We start from the raw sequence: 12,533 nt of genomic DNA, 5'->3' as shown, positions 1-12,533 counted from the left end.
GAAAGCAAAAAAAAAAAAAAAAAAAAGGAAAAGGAAAGAGAGAGGAAATGAAAGGAGAAGGGCTAGGAAGAGAAGAAAGACTACAAAGGGATGATAGACAAGGGGGTTTGGGAGAAAGCACTGGAGGGGAGGAAGAGCTTGGTACAGGAGGCTGTGGCCTAATTACCCCTCAAACTTGCAGGGGAGCTTAGAGGGGTGGCTAATAAAGGAGAATATTGGGTCTAAAACTTGAGAGGATCCAAGGTTTGGGGGAGGAGTTGAGTCAAGAAATAGGCGGGGGACTAAACAACAGGTTTACCAGGAGGAGCAAAGTGCCTAAATTTTTACAGGCGAGGTTAAGAGTAAAGGATTAGTTGGGGAGGAAGTGGAGACTAATTGCTCAAGATGGGAAGGTTTGGGAAGGGGTAAAGAGCCAAAGGTTGAGTGCGAAGAGGACCTAAGTACCCCTCTCCTTCCTAACAGCCCAGTCTACCTAATGGTGGGCGCCGCATTCAGAGGGTGCCGGACGAGCTGGCGGTGCCAGACCTCCGGGGGTCAGCGTCCTGTTCATAGCGGTAGTGGTAGCCCTCCATCTGGTCCCGGCACGCCTCGCGCAGATTGCGCGTCCAGCGCTTGATGCCACGACGGTTCAGATAGAGGACCATAAGGAAGACTACACCGATGAGCGCCAGGACTATGCCGAAAAAGACGTAGGAGGCTTCCAGTTCCTCTCCAGTCCCCGGCTGCCCTTTCTCATCCCTTCCCTCTGTTCCCTCCTCCTCATTGCCCGCTGCCTCCTCCTCTTCTTTTCCCCTTCCTTGCCCTTTCTCATTCTCCTCCTCCTTTTCTTGGGGACCCAAGGCGCAGCTCAGCTTTGACTCATCCAAGACCAGGAAAGGGGCTCCTTGGAGCGCAGGAGGAGCAGCGCAGCGCAGACTGCGCGCGTCAGGAACCCGCCAGAGGGCCTTGTTGAGCAGGGTCAGCAGCGCCCGTGCCCCGCAGTCACAGCGCAGCGGGTTGTTTGCCAGGCACAGGCGCAGCACTATGGGGCCCGGAGCCGTCGGGGCCGTTGGGGTTCCCTGGGTCTCCCCGCCCAGCGCGCGCAGTTCAACCAGCGCCAGCCCAGTCAGCGCGTTGTCTTGCGCGTCCAGCTGCTCTAGTTGTGTCAGCTTCAGAGCAGAGGGCGGTAGGTGGGTCAACTCATTGGCTTTCAGCTCAAGGTGGCGCAGGGTGGCCAGGCCGCGAAGGGCGGCGTCCAGCTGCTCGCCCAGCCCGCTCGTGGCGGCATTGAGCTTGAGGACACTAAGGGCGGGCAGCAGATGGAAGGCAGCGGAGCCCAGGGCACTCAATGGGTTGTAGCTGAGGTCCAGGGTGGCTAGGCGGGGTAGGCCCCAGAAGGCGCCATTCTCCACCACTTGGATGTTGTCTTGGTTGAGCAGTAAGGACGTGAGGTTGGCCAGACGTACTGCCCAGCCCCCGCCGTCGCCGCTGCCATTACCCGGGGCGGTGGGCAGCTCCTCCCCGGCGAACGCGGCGGCGCGCAGGACCGTCAGGTTGGAGCCCACGATGCTGAGGTTGTGCGCGTCGGTGGGCAGGTCGCGGGGCAGTTCCTGCAGGACGATGTGGCGGCAGCGGATAGTCTCCGGGCTCCCCAAACAGTAGCACTGGAAGGGGCACGGAGCCGCCGGCGTGTTCATCAGGAGGAGAAGCAGCAGGAGCAGGAGCAGCGGTGGTGGAGCGAGCAGCAGCGGCGAGAGCCCAGGCGGAGTAGGCGCCGGCGGTGGAGGACCCAGGACTCCTGGCAGCCCCGAGCTCCGGGCGGCAGCCGGAGCCCTGGGCTGCAGAGGGCGCGGGACCATCGCTTCTGCCTCCACATCCAGGCCCCCCCACCGGGAAGGAAGCTTGGACGGCGTGGGGTGGGGGCAGAGTAGAAAGCTCGTAGTTCCTCTCAGAAAGTGAGTTGGGTCAAGAAGGGAGGAGCCCCGCCGGTCTGGGCAGGGCAGGGCAGGGCTAGCTTGTTTCTCTGCAGTTGGAAGCCCCAGTTGCCCCTTTGGGGAAATGAGTGGTGAGGGATGGTTAGGCTGCGGACTGGAGATCGGTTCCCTGGGGAGATGTGAAGCACGCCCCAGCTTCCTCTCTACCCCTCTCGGCGCCGGGACAGCCCCGGTGTGGGGAGGACTTTACTACTGGACCACTCTGCTCTCCCTCTCCTCCCTCCTCCCTGGCATCGAGGACACGCCTTCTTCTGCCTGAGGTCCCAGGCGGGCGGGGGAGGCGGGGAAGCGGCCCAGACTCTGGACTCTCAGGAGTTCTCCCTTTCCCCCCGCCTTCTTCTCCCCTTCTATTCCCTTCACTTTCCCCACTCAGCACCGTGACTCCGTCACTTCAGTGGAATTGGCCTCCTTCACCTTCCAACCATTTTCTTCTGTCTTTAAAGTTTCCTGCCCTCTTCCAGCTGTGGGGACAGTAGACAGTCTGGAAGCCCCCAAGGTAAAAGGTTCTTCTAGGGTGAGTTTGGGGTTAGGGATTTGTGTAACTCTCCCCTTCCTTTCCCCTTGCTTCAGCCAAGAACTGACCCTTCCGGAATTGGGCAGGTTCAGGAGAGAGGGAGGGGAAATTTGTAGTTACCCTTCTGATATCAGCCTTGAACCTCTTTCCCAAGGTTCTATTTGGGGATGGGGATCTGGGAGGGTTCTGTCATTCCTTTTAACCTCACTTGTCTGTCTTAGCCCATTCTCTGCTCCCCAACTTATGTATAACCTTAGGCAAGTCACACCTAAGAGATGAAAGATTAGGAGTAGAAGATTCTTTGGAACCCCTCCTACCAATGATAATCTGAGTCTTGTCTCTCCCGTTTATCACCCCGCTATTGAAATCCTTCCTGCCCAGCTCAGATCCCACCTCTTTGAAGCATTTTTTGACTACCACACCAGCCCACACCGATTTCTGGCAGCACTCACTGTCCCTACCTACCTTTTTTATTGTCAGTATCTTTCCCTCCTCCATCCCTCCCCCCCACCCCCCAGCCAGACTGGGCTCCTTGAGGGTTTGGATGGTATGTTCTCCAGTTTCTCTGCTTTGCCTTCCTCTCCTCCTCCCATTGGCACAAGGCTTGGCAGACCAGAAGAGCTCAGGAAGAATGGGAGGGCAGTCAATGACTTGGCTTTCGCTCATCATTCTAAACTTCCTTAATCAGCATCATGGTCTGAGCTTATTATATTGGCGACCCCACTGAACCTGGGAGTTTTCCCACATAGATCAGGAATTGCCTTTATACCAATAACAAACTAATACTAATAAATAACAAGTCTATTTCATGGAGTTAAAAGTCCTAGTCAGTATGTCTGGTGGTTTAGGGGAGCATGGGAGGTGAACCATTTAGTCAGGGCTCTGCCACTAACTAGCCATGTTATCTTGGGTAAATCATTTCCTATTTCTGTTACTGGATTTTTTTCTTTTCAATCTGTAAAATGGGTGTGATAATGCTTGCCCTCCCCTCTTAGGAATGATGAGTATCCAGTAACATAAGTGGGCTCATTGAATGTCAAATCTGGGAAGGGCCTTATTACATAAAACATTGGAAGGGACCATCTAGTCCAACTTTCTCATTTTACAGATGTGAAAATTGGGAAATTAATTTTAAGGGACTCTTCTGAATCTAGGCCAGAGGAGCCAGAGATATCTGAGCATATCGGAGTTAAACTGCTCAGCACAGGTTTGGCTGAGTCCCAGAAGATTCCCCCAGGGGAGTTCATAGAACTTGAGTCTTAGAGTGCCAGGATTAGAAAACACCCGAGAAATCACTGAGGCTGCTGGTTTAATAACAGAGCAAAATGAACCCTGGAGAAGGAAATGATCTGTCCAAGGTGACCTAATGCATTTGTGTCAGAACTGAGTTTCAAACCTGGGTCTCCTGACTCCCAACCCAGAGCTCTCTTGTTCACTCACTCTACTACAATGTGTACTTTATCTGCTATGTGTAGATTTTATGTAAACTGTCGAGTGCTATAGAAAGGGATGGTTTATTGGTTGATTTACATTTTTTTTTCAAATATGACAAATCAAGAAACCACCTACACATTGCAGAGGGGCTGGGGTCTACGCGGGTACAGAAGGGAGAGGATCACAGGAAAGGATTCACAGACCTTGAAAGGATGGATGTAGTATTCCCTCTATTGCATAGACAGCTCCAGGCACAGACCTTGATGCTTGGGTAAGGGGAAGGGGAGACGGTGGCAGGAAGAAGACAAGAATATTTCTCAAAGGATTTTATAGTGGGGAGTGGGCTGAGGAGCAGACCACAGTAATTGATTGTTGTGGGGGTGCTTCTTTCTTTTTAGAGCCCAGAAGGGCTCCCTATCACCCTATCCTCCTCAACAACTAACTTAAGGAGACAGAGAAAAGAACCCAAGGAGCCCCAAGACTTCAGTCTCTCCCTGGCTCAGCTATGAATTATTCAGACCCCAGCTGACATCTGATCCTGATCCAGCATTGGAAACTGGGGTTGGGATGGTGGAGGCTCCCACCACCTTCTCTCTCTTCTCCCTCCTCCCTCTTCCCCACCCTTTCGAGCTCAGGAGTAGAGCATACAGTGCTCAGGCCCTTAATTCCAGCTCTTTTAGGGATGGAGAGGCTTAGTGGCCTTGATTCTTTGGCTGTGGTTATATTTAATGGATCAATAACACTTAAGAAGGAGAGGTTGACCCTGTGGTTGTCCAGGGCCCCCCACCCCCACCCCCAAATGGCCTGCATTAAGCCCTGGTGATGCTGCCTTAGAACCAGGCTAGATGCCTCAGCTGTGTTCTTCCCTGGGGGAGGGACAACCCTTCTAGTCTAGCTCCTGGAGTTACTGGGGGAATGGTCACTTCTACTTAGGAATTTATGGAGAGGGGAGAGTGTCAGCCACTCCGGGAGTGCAAACCTCCTGGAAGATGTTTAATTAGAACTTCTTGTTTTTATTCTAGGAAGCTGATAGCTATTCCTCTTTCCTCCCTCTCCGTAAACCTCCTACAGTGACTCTCCCACAAAGTCAGTCAACTTCTGTTCTCTGTCCCATCCATTTCAACTACTTTACCTCCTCTCTCCCCTCCCAACTCACTGGCAGTGGGATGCCAATGGTCCCAGGCACTAGCCAAAGACAGTTCTAAAAATTGATTTGAGAAGGTACTGCCATGCTCAACAACATCTGGGAACGTGCCCTTAAGATAACCCTTAAGGCTAACATAGGAAAACAAAACAACTCGCCTTTCAAAACCAGGGTTCTGGTCACACCATTTTTCTATGTGACTTTGGATAATTCACCTGTTTTGAGCCTATTTTCCCTTAGTTAAAATGGCAGTGATAGTATCTTCCCCATTATCAAATGCCTGGGAAGGTTTCTTAATTTGTTTATTTTTTAAGTGAAAGATTTCAGAAAAACCCCAATCTCTGAAAATAGCAAAGCTGTGATTCCATTCTGTGTCTTTGGACTTCAGTGGTCAATTTCCTATCATTATTACATCGGGCTTGGGAGGGGGATGACCTTTAGATGGGTAAAGGAGGTGAAGGGAAGGTGGGGCAGAGGAGATGGTAATGGTGAGATGAAAAAAAAAATGAATGAGAACCAGATGCAAGAGACTTCTGCTCTCTGAACCCTAGCTAGCAGCCTTCAAATATTCATATCTCTAATGGTTATTTCGGAGAAGAATGATTGGTTGTCATTTTGCCTGCCTCGCCTTGCTATAGGGAAATTTATCTAGGGAAGAAAAAAATGATCAGTTCTGATTTCCAGGGACGGCTTTTTAGAGAGTGAGAGGATATTCAAATGATCTCCCTCAAAGACTTTAGAAATTCTAAGGCTAGAATTAAAATGTTGAATGAAATGTTTACTCTATGTTCACCTTCTTTACAGGGTAGCTGGGAGGATGAAATGAGTTAATGAAATATAAAGGGCTTTGCAAACTTAGAGTGGTATATACACGATAGATATTATTCTATGTTAGAGGCAACACATTAATTGTAGATGAGCCAAACATACTGCGGAGTTCTTCTTGAGGGAGTGTGTGTTATGTGCATGCTCTATGATTCTTAGGGGGACTTGTTTAATTTCAGAAATATTGAGTGCCTACTCTGTTGATTATCTGCATTTTATTCTGCCTATCTCTATTTGTTGCTCAGTCATTTCAGTCATATTGGATTATCTGTCCATTTAGGATTTTCTTGGCAAAGATACTGGAGTGGTTTTCATTTCCTTCTCCAGCTCATTTTACAGATGAGGAAACTGAGGCAAACAGGGTTCAGTGACTTGCCTGAGCCACATAGCTAGAAAGGCAGATTTGAACTGGGATCTTCCTGACTCCAGGCTTGGCTCTCTGTCAGGTCCATCCACCATGCCACCTAGCTGTCTGCCTATGTCCATACCAAATCCTTTTTGTGTTGTCTCCTCCACTGGACTGTGAGCTCCTTAAGAGCCAGGTTGGTCGTTTTGCTTCTTTGTACTCTTGGTGCTTAGCACAGTGACTGGTCCTTAATCTATGCTTGTTGAATGACTGTAGAGCCCAGCACTGGGGGAGATGCAAAGTTCAGAAAAGACTCCATCCCTGCCCTCTTGGTTCTCATACTCTAAAGGGGGTAATGCATGTGTAGACTCTCCTGATAAGGACTATTTCTCTAGTGCTTCAAGATCTCTTTAGGAAATGTTAGCAAATCAAGGTCCCTCCCAGTGATTCAGTGGAAGGTTGAGGGGTTTTGAGGGGCAGAGAAAGAAGATCTTTATCAATTGAGTGAATCAGGGAATGTTTCTTTAGAGGACTTGAAGAGAGCTTTAAAGGATGAATATGAACTTAACAGGTGATACCCAGGAGGGCATGCAAGGCAGTCACAGAGGTAGGAAAGTGCAGAGCTTGGCCAGGGAGGATAGAGATGTACAATTTGCCTGCAGTGAGGGATGCATGGAGGGGAGTAATATGAGATGAGGCTAGAATGGTACCAGATTGTGCAGGAACTTAGTGCCATGCAGAGAAGTCTGACCTTTACTTGGTAGGGAATTGGGACCCACTGAATAGAAATAGGGTCATAGATTCAGAGCTGGAAAAGACTTTAAAGAACATTGAATATATCCATCCGCCCCCTCCCATTTCATGGATGAGGAAGCCCAAAATTATACAAGCAATTGTACATCACAAGCAGGTTTTGAACTCAGGTCCTCTGACAACTAGGTGGTGAGTTGTTAGAGCATCGGATCTAGAATCAGGAAGACCTGAGTTCAAATCTAGCTTCATATATTAGTTGTGTGACCCTGGGCAAGTCACTTAACCTTGTGTGCCTCAGTTTCCTCATCTGTAAAATGACAGAAGTGGCAAACCACACCAATATCTTTTTCAAGAAAACCTCAAATGGAATCACAAAAAGTCAGCCTTGTTTGAAAACAAATGAACTGAACCTCTGACCCCAGAGCTACCCTTTCCCATTGTATTATGATGTTCTTTTTTTTAGCACTTCATTTATTGTTTTATTGATTGTTCAGGCTAAGGAAGTGATAAAATATTAATAATACAGATTAAATGTTTTCTCTTTTTACCAACTTATTCTTTTTTATTATTTTTCCAAATACATGAAGAAACAATTTTAAAAATTGCTTCCTGACCTTTTGCAATCCAAATTAATCTGACATGTTATTCCAGTGTTGTCATATAATACAGATTTCCCTATTCCTTATGTTGTGAAAGAAGACATAGATCGCACATGTAGGAAAAAAAAAACTTATGAAGGAAATAAGGCAAGAACTGCCATGGTTTGATCTTCAGTTCATACTCTGACAGTTCCTCTTTCAACTGTAGATAGCATTTGTCTCTTGAGGTTATCTTGGCTCCTTGTATTATAGTATAGTAATTTGGTCCTTTACCAATGCTTGTTGTACAATATTTCCATTAGTGTGTCTCCTAGTTCTGCTCACTTCAGTTTGAATCAGTTCATACAAGTTCCTCCAAATTTTTCTAAAATCATCCCTTTCATCATTTCTTATGGTGCAACAGTATTCATTACAACTATATGGCACAATTTGTTCATCCATTCCCCAATTAATGGACTTCCCTTTAATTTCCAATTTTTTGCCACACAAAGAAAGCTGATATATTTTCATACATGTAGATCCATTTCCTTTCTCTATGATCTTTTTGGGATACAGACCTAGTATTAATATTGCTGGGCTAAAGTATATGCACAGTTTTATAGCCTTTTGGGCATAGCTCCAAAATGGTTGTATCAGTTCACACCTCCACCAACAGTGTTTTTCCCATATCCTTTCCAGTATTTATCATTTTTCTGTCTTTCTTTTTTTTTTTTTTTTTGGTCATATTAGACAATCTGATAAGTGTGAAGTGCCATCGCAGAGTTTTTAAAATTTGCTTTTCTCTAATCAGTAGTGATTTGGAGCCTTTTTATATGACCACAGTTATTTTTTCTTTCCTCATTTGAGAACTTCCCATTCATATGATGCTCTTTTTTTTTTTTTAGTAGCAGAGTGATGTGACTAGATTCACATGTTACAATATATTTATGTATATTTATGACACTGAAAAGTGCAGTTTTTAAAAAGTGACCACAAAAGTTTGCAGGATCATAGATTTAAAACTGGAAGGCATCTTAAGGGTTATCTAGTACAATTCCTTTATTTTAGAGAGAAGGAAACTGAGACCAACAGAGGGAATATAGCTTTCCTAACATCACACAAGTATTAAATATCAGTCAGGACTTGAACCCAGATCTCCTAAGTCCAGGTAAAGAATTCTTTTCATGGCATCTTGCTTTAGGGATGATGTATTTTTGTCCTGATAGTATGCTATAAGAGGATTAAGGCCAATAAACAGAAATCAGGAATGAATACCTTAGGGGTGATGTTCCTACAGGAAATCAGGATTTACTTTATGGTGTGATTTCCCAAAGCGAGTAAGAAAAAGAAAGGGAACTATTTGCCCATGGTCTTACATTGTCCTCTGAGTCATAGCCATTAAACTAATTTTATGGACCGAAACGTCCTAGGTTCAAGGCTCAGCTCTGCCACTGTCTAGCCTTGAGACCATGGATAAGTTACCTCCTATGAGGTAAGCCTTTCTTCATCTAGAAAAGTATAATAATAATGCTACTTGGATTACCTATGTTATAGGCTTATGGTGAAGAAATTGCTATGTAGACCTCAAAGCACTATAAGAAATATAAACTGAAAATGTTTCTAAAGGCACAATGAATGACTGCTAAATGAACTAATTGCTCCCTAAAGGACGGCACCTTCTACTAGCGATGTTCCATAAATGAACTCTAGAATTTTGACACCTACTTGTCCCTTCACCTCTCTGGTCCTCAGGTTCCACATCTGGAATTAAATGATGTACCTGGCTCAGTTGTCAAGAAAGTGCTTTGCAATTGATCAACAAGCATTTATTGAGCATCTACTGTGTGCCAAGCACTCCGCTGAGTCCCGAGGATACAGACAAAAATGAGAATCCCTGCCTTCAGGGAGCTTATGTTCTATCCAGAGAGACACGTGCCATAAAAGTATAGTGAACCTTAACGTACCGCAGTGATATGGATTTTTCTGATCCTTGACTCCTCAGAGAAGGAAGAGGACTCCCCTGTAAGCTTCTTAAAGACAAGACACATATTTTTCTTAAATGAAACCATCATAGAACTAATACAGGGCAGGATGGGGTTGGGAGTGTTCATGATTTACCACCATGAAAACTTTGCTTAAAGTCTACACAGTTGATGTTACTGGATCTTCATGCCACCAACCACTGGAGAGGTGATAGAACAGAGGTTCTCAAGCTTTTGTCCTCAGCATGAACCCCTTTATTCTCCTTCCTTCTGGTTCTCATAATCAAGGTCTAAAACTATTTTCATAACATTGACATTATTTGTCTACTAAAGCGCCACTCATTTCTAACTACACATCTTCAGGAGACCAGATTTCCTTCATATTCTTCAACCAAAACAGCATGTTGCAAGATAGGCTGCCCAATAAATGTGATTACAACAACTGGGATGTGTCTTCTGGAGCTGCAACCAGTACCCAAGAGAAGGTTGAGTCTCTATTTAACCAGAGCAGATTGCCCTAACCCCAGAATCTTTCACATTGCCTTTTGTTTGCTGACACTTACTGTAACTGTTAAAGCATGAAAGAACTGGGAATATTATCTGTGCATGCATTTTATCCCTCCTAGACTTGCTCCATCCTCTGGAAGTATGTGTGTACACAGACCTTCCCTCTTTTTTTTTGGATGCCCCCATTCTGACTTGCCCACCCAGTTGTGTTTTCCAACTTTGTTCTGTTCTTTGGCATTTGTCCCTCTTCTTCCCTGACTCCCCAATTTCAGATTGCTCCATAAATTGAAGGTAATAATCCTTGCACTGTCTGCTTTCCAGAGCTCTTTGTTGCGGGGTGGGGGGGGCATGCTTCATTCACATTAACATTAAAGCCCTGTGAAAATGAGAACTATGATTATTATGAAGGACTCAATCAATGTTTATGGAATGAATAAGTAAATCTCTAAGACCGTTCTGCCCCCAGAGATGGTGCTCCATAAATGAGCCCTGGATTTAGAGCCAGACTTGGAATTCAAAAGACCCTGGAAAATAGCTAGGTTTGAATTTCCACCCATATGCCCAGCTGAGTGACCTTGGACAAGTGATATTAGTATAATGCCAGGCACCATGGATATTAGGGAATTGCAGCTCCAATTCTTATTTGTTGGGTGACCACTCTATCTACTATCTCTCTCTTGGGTGTACCTAGTTTTTGCATATTGTTTCCCCCTTTAAAATGTGAGATACTTGAGGGCCAGGGCCAGGCTTTTGCCTTTCTCTGTATCTAGGGTTTAAACCAATGGATGGAATATGCTAATTATTTAATAGGTGCTTCTCTATTCTCCTCTTTGGGCCTCTGCTTCCTGATCTGTAAAATGGGACAGGGGCTGTAGTGGTCTAGGTGAGTCCCCTTCAAACTCTGGATCCTGTGATGGAATAAGCACTCAATGCTAATTTGATTGAATTAATTCTTTTGTTTGTAGCTGCCTCCTGGGAAAGGAAGGATTTGTTGCCAAGAGACCTTATCACTTGTGTAATGGAAACAGCCTGGAGATGTAAATTATGTTTTTTAAAAAAAAAAACTTATCTTTTGTCTTAGAACCGATACAAGTATCAGTTCTGAGACAAAAGGGTGATGGGGGCTTGGGCAGTTGGGGTTAAGTGACTTCCCCAGGGTCACTCAGCTAGGAAGTATCTGAGAACAGATCTGAACCCAGGACCTCCCTTCTCTAGGCCTGACTCTATCTACTGGGCTACCTAGCAATCCCTTCAATAGTCTTAAGGTAGAGGCTGAATGAGGGAGGTAAAGAGAAGGTTGCTTTTGGAGTCAGATGATCTGTGTTAACTGTGTGACCTTGGGCAAGTTACTTCATCTCTTTGGAACTCATTTTTCTTTCCTTAGAAATGAAGTTGGATGAGATGCCTTTTAAGGTCCCTTGCAGGTCCCAGTCTATGGTCCTGTGATATTGTGGAGGGAATAAAATTCTAGTTTTATAGGAGCCTAAATTGCAAAGGCAACTGCCCTCGGCTTTGGTGTAGATTGTATATCACATCTACTTCTTCAGCCACACTGATAAACAGAGCAAAGGGAGAGGAGGTGACCAAGATAATCATGAGGACTGGGATGGTAACGGGTCTGGGGACCATACTACGTGAAGGTTGATTGAGAAAACCAGGGATGTTTAGCCTGAAGAAGAAAAGACTTGGGTGGGGGAAGATTGAGGCAGAAATACAACTTTGTTTAAGTATTTGAAGGGCTGTCATGTAGAAGGGGAAGAGAAATTAGATTTGGCTTCAAAGGGCAAAACTAGGCATGCCAAGCTGTCCCTCATCCTTACAACCACAAACATATCTTCCAGCCAGTATTGAAAGAGACATTCTTGCCCCTATTAACCATCTCAAGATCCATCAGGATGGCCATATTATGGCACAGAATTGTGAAATTTTTGAGCTAGGGGGGCAGGGCTGAATGAGTGACCAATAACCAGGAAGGGCTTTGATGGCTACCACAGACATTGTTTCCCCACTGCTTGTAACATCCCGTGGTAAGAGCTAGTGGAGTGATAAAAATAATTTATTTTTTCAATAAGAAATCAAGTCACAAGAATTTATTTTTTCTTTTTCTACCTTCCTGTGACAGAGAAAAATAAATATGTAACAAATATTCAGTGTAAAAGGAAAACAAATCCCCACACTGACCATGCCCAAAAATATATGTCTCGGTGTGCATCTTGAGTCCATTTCCTCTCTGTCAGGATTTGAATGATCTGCTTTATCACTGATTCTCTGGAATCACAATTGATCATTTGATTGATCAGTGTTCTGAAGTCTTTCCAAGCCATTTGTCTTTACAGTGTTGTCATCATAAAACTGTTCCCCTGGTTCCGTTGATGTTACTCTGAATCAGTTTGTACAAGTCTTGCTAGATTTCTCTGAAACTATCCTTTTTGCTATTTTTACAACATAAGAGTATTCTATCACATCTCTATATAACA

The 12,533-nt window shown here is 45.4% G+C and overlaps 1 protein-coding gene across 1 annotated transcript; it reads right to left on the bottom strand.

Annotated features, from left to right (window-relative positions):
• Positions 1-370: 370 nt before the first annotated feature.
• On the bottom strand, positions 371-1,838 carry TPBGL (trophoblast glycoprotein like). The gene has a single exon (XM_044666226.1). It carries the CDS (start codon positions 1,836-1,838, stop codon positions 492-494), a length of 1,347 nt encoding a protein of 448 aa, XP_044522161.1. The 3' UTR covers positions 371-491.
• Between the last annotated feature and the right edge of the window lie 10,695 nt (positions 1,839-12,533).

Source organism: Gracilinanus agilis, chromosome 3, assembly GCF_016433145.1.
Source record: "Gracilinanus agilis isolate LMUSP501 chromosome 3, AgileGrace, whole genome shotgun sequence".
Classification (NCBI taxonomy): Eukaryota; Metazoa; Chordata; class Mammalia; order Didelphimorphia; family Didelphidae; genus Gracilinanus; species Gracilinanus agilis.
Note: the sequence above shows the minus strand (reverse complement) of the source record. Positions and strands in the feature narration are given on the sequence as shown.

Excerpts from the sequence above, each read along its gene's own strand:
- TPBGL (XM_044666226.1), bottom strand. The coding sequence starts at position 1,838 with ATGGTCCCGCGCCCTCTGCAGCCCAGGGCTCCGGCTGCCGCCCGGAGC.